The sequence below is a fragment of the Daldinia vernicosa genome (genome assembly GCF_022497035.1).
Source record: "Daldinia vernicosa strain CBS 139.73 unplaced genomic scaffold F5Y00scaffold_35, whole genome shotgun sequence".
In the NCBI taxonomy this organism is placed as follows: domain Eukaryota; kingdom Fungi; phylum Ascomycota; class Sordariomycetes; order Xylariales; family Hypoxylaceae; genus Daldinia; species Daldinia vernicosa.
This window is the reverse complement of record NW_025953951.1, coordinates 56,949-70,529: the sequence shown is the minus strand read 5'-3', so window position 1 is coordinate 70,529 and position 13,581 is coordinate 56,949. Positions and strand designations below refer to the sequence as shown.

General features: G+C 44.9%; 4 protein-coding genes across 4 annotated transcripts; 3 read left to right on the top strand and 1 right to left on the bottom strand.

Annotated features, from left to right (window-relative positions):
* Positions 1-937: 937 nt before the first annotated feature.
* Positions 938-2,096, bottom strand: F5Y00DRAFT_120012 (uncharacterized protein). The gene is made up of 3 exons (XM_048004028.1): positions 1,688-2,096; positions 1,552-1,624; positions 938-1,492 (listed from the first exon to the last, which is right to left on the bottom strand). The coding sequence occupies exons 1-3, from the start codon at positions 2,042-2,044 to the stop codon at positions 1,032-1,034; spliced, it is 891 nt and encodes a 296-aa protein (XP_047863218.1). The 5' UTR covers positions 2,045-2,096; the 3' UTR covers positions 938-1,031.
* A 966-nt stretch (positions 2,097-3,062) lies between these two features.
* F5Y00DRAFT_241583 (SRP40, C-terminal domain-containing protein) lies at positions 3,063-5,327 on the top strand. Its single transcript, XM_048008392.1, has one exon. It carries the CDS (start codon positions 3,251-3,253, stop codon positions 4,736-4,738), a length of 1,488 nt encoding a protein of 495 aa, XP_047863217.1. The 5' UTR covers positions 3,063-3,250; the 3' UTR covers positions 4,739-5,327.
* A 2,804-nt stretch (positions 5,328-8,131) lies between these two features.
* Positions 8,132-10,278, top strand: F5Y00DRAFT_263650 (Metallo-dependent hydrolase; the record flags this gene model as incomplete). Its single annotated transcript, XM_048011539.1, has 3 exons — positions 8,132-9,024; positions 9,074-9,943; positions 10,002-10,278. 3 exons carry the CDS (start codon positions 8,132-8,134, stop codon positions 10,276-10,278), a joined length of 2,040 nt encoding a protein of 679 aa, XP_047863216.1.
* A 778-nt stretch (positions 10,279-11,056) lies between these two features.
* On the top strand, positions 11,057-13,568 carry F5Y00DRAFT_241581 (uncharacterized protein). Its single transcript, XM_048008391.1, has one exon. It carries the CDS (start codon positions 11,461-11,463, stop codon positions 13,033-13,035), a length of 1,575 nt encoding a protein of 524 aa, XP_047863215.1. The 5' UTR covers positions 11,057-11,460; the 3' UTR covers positions 13,036-13,568.
* Positions 13,569-13,581: the final 13 nt, after the last annotated feature.

Sequence of the window (13,581 nt, the reverse complement as noted above, 5' to 3'; positions counted from 1 at the left end):
TTTAAGTAAGTAATGTACTGTGCTTCTCTGGCACTAAAGGACATAATGTTTCTTTAATTATTCGCTCAGTTATTCAATGGAACCTTGATGTGCTATTGTTAAACATCTTAGCGACGGGGAACATCGAGCGAGGTTTTAGATTAATGTATCATATTGATCCGATAAAATTTCCCATCACGATAGCCTTTTAGATTTGAAGCATAGATTTGAAGCATAGATTTGAAGCATAGATTTGAAGCATATTCCTTCATTGTAGTATTTAGATATTTAACAATATTCCATTTCTAAGTTTACCGTTAACTAATCTCCAGGGTTAATATTCGCTCTTGTGTAGAGGCTTCAAGTGTTACTAGAAAAAAAAAAAAAGAAAAAAACAGGACTTCCATTAATTACAAAATAGGTACTTTATAGCTCAGCACAAAATCCAAATGAGCAATCGTTTTCGGAGGTCGTTCATGAAATACACTAAGCTACCGGAAACTTGCTGGCGGTGCAGTTTGGTGATGTACTCCTATGGTGTTACTTTAATCCCTCACAGGGCTTCTAAGAGGAGTATCACGGTTGCTATAACTGAAAACCAAAATGATGCAGTTAATGTGTTTAGTTAGATATATATATCGTAATGACAGCCATCTTGCAGTGGATATATTGTTCCCCTTTATAATATGCATCGAGATAATAAAACTTAATGATATTTGATTTAGTTATATCTTAACCGGGTAGGGTCTTTGCTTGCTTAACCATTCTTTATTTACTAGTAGGATGTGAAATCTACTCCAGTCAACTGGAAAGCAGATAGAAACATGAATTTGAGACGTCAATTAAGTAAGAGATGATCATATAATAGGATATGTTATTTAAAAACTGAATATAACTGAGTATATACCACTTGGTTAAGGCTGCTCATTATCCGGACGCGGTCTTACATTCCTTATCCCCTATCACGAAGTCCCCTATATAAGAAATCTCTATCGTCTTTATTATCCCCTCTCGATCAAAGAGTGCCTAGTCTATAGCCTAACCAGGCAAAGTTATCCCCCAGTCGCACGCCGGCCACTTATCATAGTGGCCTCGAGTGCTTCCATCAGAATGATAGATCTCTTTGCAAGCTGTCTGGTTTCCTGCTGTAGATTCTCTTCTGCTTCTGCCGCTGCAAATCCAGCCTTCCAGCGTCGCCATTCTCCTAGCGTCCAAGGTTCTCTGGATAGCACCATGCTATGTTCTTCCTCTGGAGGGATTAGGATGGCCGAGAAAATATTCTGTCCAGCACATAATATCCATTGTGCAGCGGCAGATATATGACAGTCTAGAGCGTCATACTTGGTAGATGCTGTAGACATGAATGCATCATGCATAGTCCAGGTACAATATGTAGTGAATCGCGTCCCACCGCTCAGAGCATACATATGGGCGTAAAATGCAACTGTGTTGACCCAGCGCCGGCCATCTTCGGGAGTCGAATCCGCGGCGCAATGTTGAGGCTCGAAAGCGGCTACCATACAATATTAGTAATTTATAAAAAGCAGTCCAATGCTGCCAAGGGCGACCTACGGTCGTAGATATCACGACTTGTCTCTTTCAAGAGATTTAAATGATACGTAAACTTAATGTCCCTAGCCCGATCCTATTTTCATCAGCCTTCTAGTCAATGGAATAGAGGTAATACATCAATATCCCATATACTAACCCAAGTAATAGTAAATGCGGTCTTAGGTGAATGCTGTAGAACGAGAAGGAGCCGTGCCAGCTTCATCTGACATATGTGATAGTAGGGGATCTGCTGGGCGGTCTCGATACATAACTCCCATAAAGTTGAGAGCTCCATTGAATATCCTCGCGGGTCTGGGGGATCCGGAAGCAGTTCTATAATTGCCTGTGCTGCGCTAGTCAAGCTTAAGCTATCTTCTGATTTATCTTCGGTTTGGAGGTATCGGCGGAAGATGTCAGTTATTTTGTTTTCGAAGATAGTTGATTGAACAATGAAGGGCGTTGTCTCTGCCGGGGGGTCGTCATCCTCGCCATAGACGAATGTCAGGGGCTCCATTGTAGTGTATACAGGCAGGTGATACTATGAATGCATGATAGGAGATATAATGTTGGTGTGGAAGCGCGATAATAAATACTCTAGAAAGCTTTGGAGGCCTACAGCGGCATCAATTAGAGATATGGGTTTCATTACTTGGCTGACGTACTACAAAGCTACTACACACACAATGGACATATCTAGCATCAGCAGCGTTGGTGAAAATTTGCGCAATTGATTGGAAGATTGCCAACCTTACACCAAGCAATTCACTGGGAAATCCGCTTGGAGTGGCGTAGCTTTGGCTCATCCCTTAACTATTCAATCTTGAACAACTTATGTGTAAGAATTTGGCCTATTGCAGATTCACTGTTGGTCTTTAACATTAACCGTATTGAGCCCGGCGGGAAGCAGGTGGCTGAGGATAGCATAGATGATAGGGTAAGGGAGAAGCTAGAAGGGGAGAGTAAATGAAGTGGAAGGGCGACCGACCGGTGGCCGTGTCAAAACGGGTATAGTGTGGGGGTGAACGGACGGAGCGCCCGGTGACAAACCGGAGTGCCGGTAGCGGCCAGGAGTCATATGTAGGAAGGGAGGAGTGGCGATGATGTTTGATGACCCGGCTCTCTGGTGCTATTATCTATGTGATGTATACCTCTCTCGAAAGGCGGTGGCTGTGAAATAAAAGACGATCAACGCTAGAGAAGCTGCCTCAAGGGCCTGGAATGGGTCCCCATGCAAGGAACTCTGCCTCATTTATCATTTAGCCGAGGAGGCTCAGTAAGATAGGTAGACGTTGAAATAAACCCGTATTGTACTTACTTGAACCACTTCGTTGCTCTGGATTCGGCTTCGCACAACTTGTGACTTTGCAAACAGTTCGATGCTAGACGCACTACCTAACCTATGATGAAAACTCATCTAGTCCTTCATGTCTAGTGCACGGTGTCCTAGAGATTTGGTCCTTGCGAAGGTATTGTACACTACCTGATTGATAAGGAAAAATAGGCCGGCCGTGCATTATCTTATCGATAGATAGTACGATAAGCAAAAAAGTCAATGGCATAAAGGTGGGTCCTCGTCGCGTTCCACAAATTTTTTTCTTCAGCAACCCGAAGGCCGTAATTCCTCGCACCTTGAGGTCGATTAGGAAGAGAAACCTGCCTTTTTGTTTTGGTAAGAAGGTCCTACGACTGGCGACTTATCTGTTTATATTAATCTAAGGTTATGTCCGGCAACCTGCACACTCAACCTCTTACTACATCCTCTCAAGCCCCCCCCAATTGGTTATTCAGCAACAATTCTAATAACTCCTCTGCATCCGTACCGTCAAATAGTACGGCACTAGCAATGGCAAAGAAGAGTCAAAAGGCTGCCAAGGCGGCAGTCGCGCCTACAACAGCAGCAGCATCATCCACCAGCCAGAATCAGGCTCCTCCCGACCAACTCATGGACTTAGTCGAGTCGTTCTTGTCCGATCAAGGATTCGATAATGCTCATCGTGAGTTTCAGAAGCATAGAGCAAAGAAAGGTTGGAAGGGACAGAATGCTAGCAAACAAAAGGACAAGACACATCATTCCTTAGTCAGTGTATTCCAGACGTGGGAGACATTCTCAAGTCAGGCAAACACACCCATCATCCCCAAGGAAGATCCCATGCAGAAGATCACCAAGGTTAGCAGTAGCAGTAGCAGTAGCGAAAGCGATAGTAGCGACGACTCGAGTTCAGAAAGCTCCAGTGATAGCGACAGCGATAGCGATGATTCCAAAGATGTTGCTATGGCCGACGCGCCTGTTGATGATGAATCCAGCTCCTCTGAGAGTTCTAGCTCCGACGATAGCGACAGCAGCAGCGATAGCGATAGCGAGAGTGAGAGCGATGAAGAGAAGGAAACATCGAAGAAGCCAGCTACTAGTGCTGTTACGAATGGCAAAAATCCATTGAAACGAAAGGCAGTTTCCGAAAGCTCAAGCTCCTCTGACTCCGATTCCGATTCTGACATGTCGGACTCGAGCTCAGAGGATGAACGTCCACAGACCAAGAAGGCCAAGACCAAGGCGAGCTCTGAAGAGAGTTCATCGTCGTCCTCTTCTGAATCCTCCTCCGACGAGAGCTCCGACGACGAAGACAAAGGTAGCACCAAGAAAGTTAAGCAGCCCCAAGTCGACGATGAGTCCTCCAGTTCTGAATCTGAGTCTGACTCTTCGGATTCCGAATCCGACGAAGAACCGAAAGTGAATTTGAAAGCTGCAGCAGCAGTGCCACTACCTGAATCTGGCTCTTCTTCTAGTGATTCTGAGTCCGACTCGGAGTCGGAGGATGAAAAGCCGCAGCGACCTAGCAAAGGAGCGGTACCGAACGGCGCTGGGTCAGATACCTCCGTAACTCTGGACAAAGCCTCACCCGAGTTTTCATCTGCTTCTTTTCCCCCTCTTCCGCCTGACCCTGTTGCATCAAAAATGAACAACCGGGGTAAGAACGGAGCCAAGACGCAGAACCAACCTTTTTCCCGAATTCGGAAGGATGTTGCCATTGACCCAAGATTGTCGTCCAACGCTTATGTTTCGCATGACTATGGCGAGAAGGCCCACCAAGACCTTATCGTGACCAAGGGCAAGGGTTTCACCAAGGAGAAGAATAAGAAGAAGCGGGGTAGTTACAAGGGTGGTCCTCTGGATATCAACAAAAGTCGAAGCATTAAGTTCGAGGATTAGAACTCACGGATTAGTACCGAGTTGATCGAGAGATCTCCCAAGATTACAATCAAGACGAAGCAAGTTATGGGCCAAGCGAAAGCATCTAAAACCCCTCATACCTCCAAAGAGGACACCATAGACGAAGCTACTGTCAACAAGCTTAATCACGGTCCTAAAAAAGCGACGAAACGAGTTCATTTCGACTGATTCATGCTAGGCATTTGTCCTAGTAGTCTTTTGCATTTGTCTTTACCAAGCAATATCTCTATAGGTACCTAAAGAATACTCGTACTTTTTCGTTTGACAGGTCTTCCATGAAGTCTGTCTGTTATAAAAGGGCGAATACGTTGGATTTAGATAGGCGTATAGAGTAGAAAGAAGCATAAGAGATAGGATTCATTATTACCTAGGTACCTAACCTAACTTATTGTAGATAGCAAGTTAATCAATACCCTCCCATAAAGCGTTCTATCTATTGTATAGTCCTATTCTCTCTTGCTTCTTGGCAGATTTAGTAGAATTCTCTCAGGATTTCGAAATAAAGTATCTATCATACCATGAATAAAATCTAACTTGCCCCTGCCCCTTTTGCATCGTTCTACGTGACATGTCAAGAGTTCATTGGGTACCCCTGGAAGAAAAATAGGGTAACTAGGAGTGGACTAACTTAGATTCTGGCTCCGTTGTTCCAGGGTTCCAACTACACTAACAGATTCATTCAGACGATTTCTGCAGCGGCATCTCGTCATCTCGTCATGTTGTCATTTTTGGCGGAGCTTAGAATTAACTTCCAACGTAGAATAATTTAATTCCACCCCAAGGCTGATTGATCAAATTACCGGTGTTGCCTAAAAGTTGACTCGGTTTCGTTTAAGAGGTAGCAAACTGCTATGTATGTAAACGCCGTAGATGCGGGGCCGGTAGAGCAGCACTGCCTCTTGAGGCGATATACACACACTATGTATGTCAATCAATTTTCACAAGCGATTCCGTATGAGCGGTGAGGCCGCATGACACTATATTTTTCTTTTTCTCCGAAACCTGTATGAAATGATCGCTGTCGCGTGGGGAAAGGCAGATCGCTGGATCTTTGTGTATTGTTGAGTTGTGACAGACAAGGGTCCCTGGGAAGTGGAATCGTAGCAGACCCAGGTTAGGGGGTTTTCTTGGGCTCCATATTTAAGTGGCTCTGTCTATACAGTCGTTTGTATGTAGGTTTGTAATTGTTGACCAAGGTTGATATGCCTGGAATTTTTGGTTATCTTAGGTAGGTAGGTAGTTATGAGCCCGCGGCTGTGCCGATGACTAGATGATTTTGTCTCGTATAGTCGGTCCTTCAAAATGTAAGCTCGGATTTAAACGAATGATGCCTTAACCCCTTTTGGTGAGATAAGATGGTATGGTTCTTGTAGAAAATTGTAAAGTACCTAATGGCCGTAGTCCGCTATCATCTGACAATTTACTCGTCTCGTGACTGAATTACAGCTTCTCTTAATCTACCGTATGCGGTGTGCTCTATGTAAGCTGCAATCGGACAGGCGGATAATCGATCCGAAAGTGCTCGGCCGACCGATCCCGTTTGTCGAGCGGGTCGAAGACTACTGCTGTATAGGAATGCCAATGGCAATCTCTTAGGTTAACATAGCCAGAAGAATATCGTAGAAGATCCTCCAGGGCCGGGTATTTGAGATAGGGGTATACGCCTGTCCGCCCCAACTCAGCAAATACGACGCTGGACAACCGGAAATCAGGTTTGCTACCGTCGAGGCGATCGTTTAGGTTTGAAAACAGCCATCTTGATACCATACGTCGTTGAAGGCGGACCCTTCGAGTAGCTTCGTTAGGCTCACTAGACTGGCCATGTTTCCCTTAGCGCCCTTAGGTCCTAGGAGAAAGGAGACATAGGCCTGGTATAGTAAATTTATGGCAGCGGAGAGGGTAGGGAATAGAGATAGGTAAATAATAGTATGATGCTTGATAATCTAGACATTTAGTAGCTGTAAGTGTTGAGTGGCGCAGTCTTTCTCCTGCAACTAAATGATACTAAATGATCCAATTTTTGACAATATTCGGAAAGGATGAGCCAAAGATAATACTATGAGACTGACAGGGCGTTTTAGTCGCTGGTGGCCCTCAGCTATGGTGATATCTTGTCATATTAAGGGTCACCGGGCAATAACAGCGTTGTCGAGAATCGAGATACTTTATTGAATCTTTATTGTAGGACATTGTTACCATTACTCGGTCGTTCACATCACTATACTAGACTATAGTGCTCGTGAGGACATCCTAAATGGAATGATATGTCCGATTCAAGGGGGGTCTGTTGCTCTAAAGTAGGATTAGTTAATGGTCGTCGAGTGAGACAGCAATAGTTAACATATTTCCACTTGGTGCCTCCTAGTGGCTAGATAGTTAGCTATATGATCCATACAGTATTACAGCACACCAGGGCTCCCCCTAAGCCTGATAGGCAATTCAGTCGAATGAAGTGGCGGAGTGAAAGTAAAAAGAGCTAATAGGCTAGGCAAACGCACGATATTTATTCACGTGGTACTGAGATAGTCATATTGCTATTTTGTGACACTTATTCATAAGGTATTTATTTGTCTCCTGCAGACATCAGATTATATGGGTATTCCTTCAAGCAAACAAAGGAGGAAGTGTTTGCTAAATACGTTATAGTTAAGTCAGTCAGTAAAGATTACCTAAGGTATAATAAGAAATTGAAGGTACCTTGTAGATAGTGAATGAGAATTAACAATTACATGGGTACCTGGAGTTTCAGGGATGAGATGACGAGCAGACAAGCAACATAGAAAAAGTACCTCACTAGGTACCTAAGTCAGCCTATCTGTTTGCCGTACCCTATTAGTAGGTACCTACCTAACATGGGCTGGGTACATTAGGTACATATACTAGTGCACCATCCTATACATGTAGTGCACTATCCTAGCTAGGTACATGTACCTAATTTAACCAAGTCCAAGAATGTATGGCCTTTAGCGCCACGCACTAATCCGTACCTAAGGTTACATTATCAGGTAATCTAGGTACCAGCCTACCTGTCTAGATAGCCTTATTCCTTGCGTTCGGGAGAGAGCAATTGAGATCTCCACGCCTAATGCATTCCTCAGAACATATGTACCTACATTTATAGCAACAAAAGCGATATATTCAGCTTGTCCTAGGTCATCCATAAATCTGCTAGATAAATCAGCGACCCCCCCACTTCACTTCACTTTAAATAGCTACCTACCTAGGTAGCATTCACCGTGTACGCTTATGTGTCTAGATAATCTTCGCAGTCTATATAAAGACGGCAGTGCCGACGACCAACATGAGATACCCATGAATAACTCTCCACAAAAACCTTCTAGGCTCCTTCAGCTGTGCAAAACAATCGCCAAAATGACGGAGGATCTATTAGGGACTACTTCCGAACAACCCAAGGCCCAGCCAAACCGCCGGGGTGGGGCTCAGGTCAGACTACATTTTCAGGATGATATGATGAAGCTTGCCCGTCCTGACGAGATAGAGGCAAATGAAGCCCTACTAGCGGAGATAGAGGCCGATGAGCGTTGGTATAAATACAATGGAAAACAGTTCGCTGAAGACCATTTTTCTCGAAATGTCCACATCATCGACAAAACTCGACTGTTCAATGCAGCACACTCTCTACCTAAAGGCGCACATCTCCATCTTCATTTCAATTCAACTCTCCTCCCCAAATTCCTCTTGGGTATAGCCAAAGATATGCCCAATATGTATATCTCGAGTCCTACTCACAAATTACGGTCTAAATCTAATTTCGACAATTGTGAGATCGTATTTACGCTTCAGAATACGAGGGAAATTCTTGATGAGCCGGATGTGGACCCTATACTTCAAGAGCAGAAACTATCTTACAAGGATCTGAAAGGCCCGAACCTATTCCATGATGATTATGAGCCACGCCAGCTTATGCGCTACCAATACTTCCGTTCCGTATGGAATGAGGAGCGGAAAGCCAGGCAAAATTATAGAGCACAAAACCGGGAGCAGACTGGCCAAACTGAGTTCGAGCTCTGGGATATGAATATAGAATGCGACGATTGGCTTACTAGTAAACTCATCTTCCACAAGGAGCAAATCGACGAAATATTCCACCCGGAAGATAAGGCTTCGGAACAGACAAGCAAGCCCGAGACAAAAGAGGAGGAGCAGGCAAGACAAAAGCAAGCTGAGGACGCAAAGTGGCCTAAGGATATTGAGTTAGATGTCCAAAATAGTCAATACAAAGATGTCCGTAAGAGAGCAGCAAGGTATTGTACACACGATGTTATTGCTATGAACTAGCTAACAGATTTGTAGAGCATGGGATAGATTCAACGGCCGTACAAGGATGATGAAGGGCCTATTTAATTATGAAAGGGCGTTCCGGGCATATACGAGGAAATGCTTAGAAGAATTTGTTAGGGATAATGTCCAGTACGCCGAGATTCGACCAAATTTCATGAAAAGCAACCAGGTTTTACGAGATGATGGCTCGGAAGGTTTCAATAACTTCGGCTTGATGGAAATCATCATCGAAGAATATGAGAATTTTATGAAAGATATCGGAGATATGGACGAGCATGGGCAGATAAAAGAGAATAGGAAGTTGGATTCAGATGGTAAGTTAGTATACCTGGACCTGGACAAGACGAGAATACCATGCGGAAATGGCCATACCCCATCCCTCGGCGGGATGAAGGTTATCTACTGTACGCCTCGGTCTTTTCCGAAACCTATGGTCAAGGAAGCATTAGAGGAATGCATACAAATGAAAAAGAGATGGCCGCAATATATAGCCGGCTTTGATCTAGTAGGAGAAGAGGCCTACGATAAGAAATATCCGCTACGATATTTCGAGGAAGAATTTAGGCAGTTTCAAGAAGACTGTCGGAAAGAGAAGGTTGAGATTCCATTTTTGTTCCATTGCGGCGAGACCCCCGACGACATCGAAGGCAACCTCGAGTGTGCGCTTGATCTGAATGCCAGAAGAATTGGGCATGGCTATGCATTGCCACAGAAGCCAGATATTATGAAGGAAATGAAGGATAGTAATGTCTGTGTAGAGGCATGTCCTATCTCGAATATGGTCCTCGGATTAGTGGAGCGTATGGACGAGCACCGGATTTACGAGCTACTTAAGCATGAAGTTCATTGCACATTAAACAGCGACAACGGTACCCTTTTTAGGTGAGTCTTTACCTCTATCCCGCAATTTAGAACAGTCTAACTTATTTTATTACTTTAGGTCTACATTATCACATGATTTTTATGAAGTCATGGTTGGCAACCGTAGTATGAATCTGTTTGGCTGGCGTCAACTTGCGAGATGGAGCATAGACCATGCTTGTATGAGCCAAGTTGAACGTGAACGAGTCTTAGTAGAATGGGAGAGGCGATGGAAAGATGAATTTATTCCTGAGATTCTTGGGAAACAGTCTACTAGTCGTCTGGCGAGGCTGGATAGATTAGATGGGATCGAGGAGGGTCGGAAAAGGCGGGAGGGGGAGGCTAAGCTTAATTAAGAAGCGCGATAGCCGCTTTATGGATTGGGCGTCTTTGGAGCGGGGTTTAAGTGACGAGACGGATGCAGACGGATGCAGATATTCACGATTTTGATACCCGATATGATAAGGTGTTTGGGGGCGTTCATCTTGTTTCATCTAGAATCAAGAACTTGAGCAGACTTTCCTCTTACTAAGTTAAAGGAGTTCGTATTTGGTCTTTATGAGTTTTCTTATTTTTCTATTTTCTATCGTTAATTTACGAGTTACTAAATGACTTTAAGTCGTAGGCGATCTCGATGAATTATCAGCCGCATAAACGTTCACGGATCTACCTATCGCACACTGCCTGCTGTCTGCTACTCACAGCCTACTGCCTTTATGAAATGCTTATCCTATAATATTATCTAGTGGTTATGCGCGTGCCGCAGGAAGACGCACAGGTTGCCTCCACGGGCAGCACGGGATACACAACGTCGAGGCGATGAATAATATATACAGATGTATATATTAGGTACAGATGCGCCTCAAACAAAGGAGGCTCTGATCGGTGGAGAGTCTTGGCACTATTAAGCTTCCACCAAGCCCAATCGTTTAAATCCAGTTGGGGCTATCCGAGGCGTGCCAGCGCACTGGTCAGTCTGACAGTAGGCGGGCCGTAGCGTTAAATGTTACGCTGAAGACCCTGGACTCGCCTGGGAATCTAACGCACGTTAATCCAGAACCCAAAGAAGGTTGGAGTGGGGCTCGGTGGGGCTCGCGAGATAAGCCAATCAAAATGGTAAAATCTCCAGAGTAGGCAAGGATAAGCAAGGATCACCCCAACTCCAATATCTTTCGAAACTTGAGAAACCGCGAACGTTTATTTCATTTTCAGCCTCCAACATCTTTTTCTCTTTTGCTCCCCATTGTACTATACCCTTTTTAAAGGTCGGTGTCTTGTCGGTTAGCCCTGTCTATTTATATTATATATATATACCTATAGGTATATGTCATGATTATCATACAAATGTAGTCTTTTTTAGCAACAAACACTTTCGTTTCAACTCAATTGACTCCAACAAATCCCCCAAACCCAGTAGCGTTGGTCTTAATTTAGTTTTCCGCATTCCTCCCACACCTACGGTTCGACGGTTCGAATCTACCCGCCTACCCGCCGACTAAAATTCACTAAACTTCCCGTTAAAAGTTAAAAGTATAATAATGGCCGACGACGAAGATGGTGTTATCAGATCTGCGGCGGCCAACTGGTTTTCTTCCGACGTCCAGGGCGCCGAGGGGCCTGGAGGTTGGCGTCTTGATGTTGTAACCCTACTTGCCGTCATCGGCGAGTCGTCCATAGCAGAACATTGTCAGACTATTACTGCTAGCATCTTTTGCCTCCTCCCGCGCATTATCCCTGCTCCACAGGCTTTCTTAAAGCCTTCCCGGCCTGGTCGCTTGCCCGAGACCACGGCAAAAATGACGGGCGTCTACAGCGGTGTTGTCCTCGATACAGTGGGATTCTTTGCCAATATCATTCATCCTCTTGACGAACTGCAATCATTTGCTTTCCGAGTTCTACATATCACCCATACCGACCGTAATAACGCCGGTGGTATTGAGGTCCCCGGCCTACTCAATAACAGAACGAGCTTCTTTCAAAGTATACGTGCAAATGGAAGGACTGTCAATCAATCACATCAATTACGCACTCTGCCACGTGGTCCTCCTCCCGAAGACCGTAATACACGTATTCCAAACGAGCCGATAGACGCAGCATGCAGCAACGATGTCGAGGCCGGTCCAACACCGGGTGTACACAGACGGGCAACAATGAAAGAAAACATTCAGGACTTCGTCGCCAATCCAACGCGTGCCAGAAATAAAAAACGACCCGCAATCCCTGCTACCCTATATTCCCCCGTGCACGTCCTCTCATTCTTCTCTCTCTTATTGACATGCGGTATCATTGCCCTTGCAGCAGTCCTCGAGGATGGAACAGCAATTCTTGCCGTTACCCTTATTTCCTTTGCGAGCTCCATTGTTGGCTGGGCTTCGTGGTGGAGGCCCATCCTAATGAACCGCAGTCACAACAATACTGTCCCTGATGGAGATGTGATAATCCGTACGCGTGTGGGCGCATTCCTTCTTATCAAGTGCACCGAAGAAGTAGCGCGTGAGCTCTATTCGGGCACTGAAGAATGCGAATACCACGTTAGCGGACGCGCATATAGGGTGCTCATGGGATTTGGGACCTGCTTGTTGATGGTGGCTGTCATCCTCTTGGGCAACTGCAAGTGGTACTCTCAGGTTTTCATCGGTGTTAGCTATATCGTATTAAATGGACTATACTGGACCATGGGGCTGATCCCAAAACGCTTCTTCTGGGACTTGAGTCGCTATGACATTAGAGATATAACTCCTACAATCTCACAAAACGCCCATAAAGAAACCTTTAGTGATCCACGGGAAGGGGCTCCAAGCTACACGCGTACACTATGGTATGCGATCCGCGAAACCAAGCGCACAGCTTGGGTTAATAGGAGCGGCGCTGCACCCGACACACCACAATGGCGCAAGTGGCTCGCGGAGGCTGAAGATGCCGCAATCTCGAATAACACAGACTGGCCTTCTGTTGCCCGTAAGGATGTGATTATGAAGATGACAGAGAGCCAACTTAATGATACGGGGACTTCGGCATCCGAGCCGACAAGAATATTTGACCAGGCAGAGCAAGCTGCACCGGCCACTCAGATACAGCCTCGAGATCGACGCCCTGCCGATGGCACTCTATAGGCAATTCTACCTACCTAGGTTTGGGCCTCTGTCCTTATCTTATATGGGAAATAATGTGTTGGATACCCTTTTATACGAGCGAGCGAGTTTGCGATATCGAGATCATTATGATTTTATCTAATCCAATTTACGAGGCTCTGGGAAATTGCGATTTGAACTAAGGTGCGGGGATTTAATAACGACTGATGACTATTTCTTTTCTTTATTTATGCTGCATACGCAAGTATCTATATATTACTAGATTTTTGCATCGGTTGGGGGAGCATAATGGTACTGGCTTTTTGCATTATTGGGCATGTAGAACCAAAAGCACAAAACTCGAATTTTATTGGATATATTTCCGGCGAGATAGGAATAGGGAAAATTGTTATTTTAGCGAGGAGTTTTGGTGTCTAACAGTGGGCAGTCATTAGCTCGCTTCGTCATTACTACCAAGTCTTGTAAAGACCATAATTGAGAATTTTGGATACTGCATTCTTAGACAACTACTGAGAGGCTTGAATAGAGAAATATGACCGATACGATCTTCTTAACGTCGTCATCTCA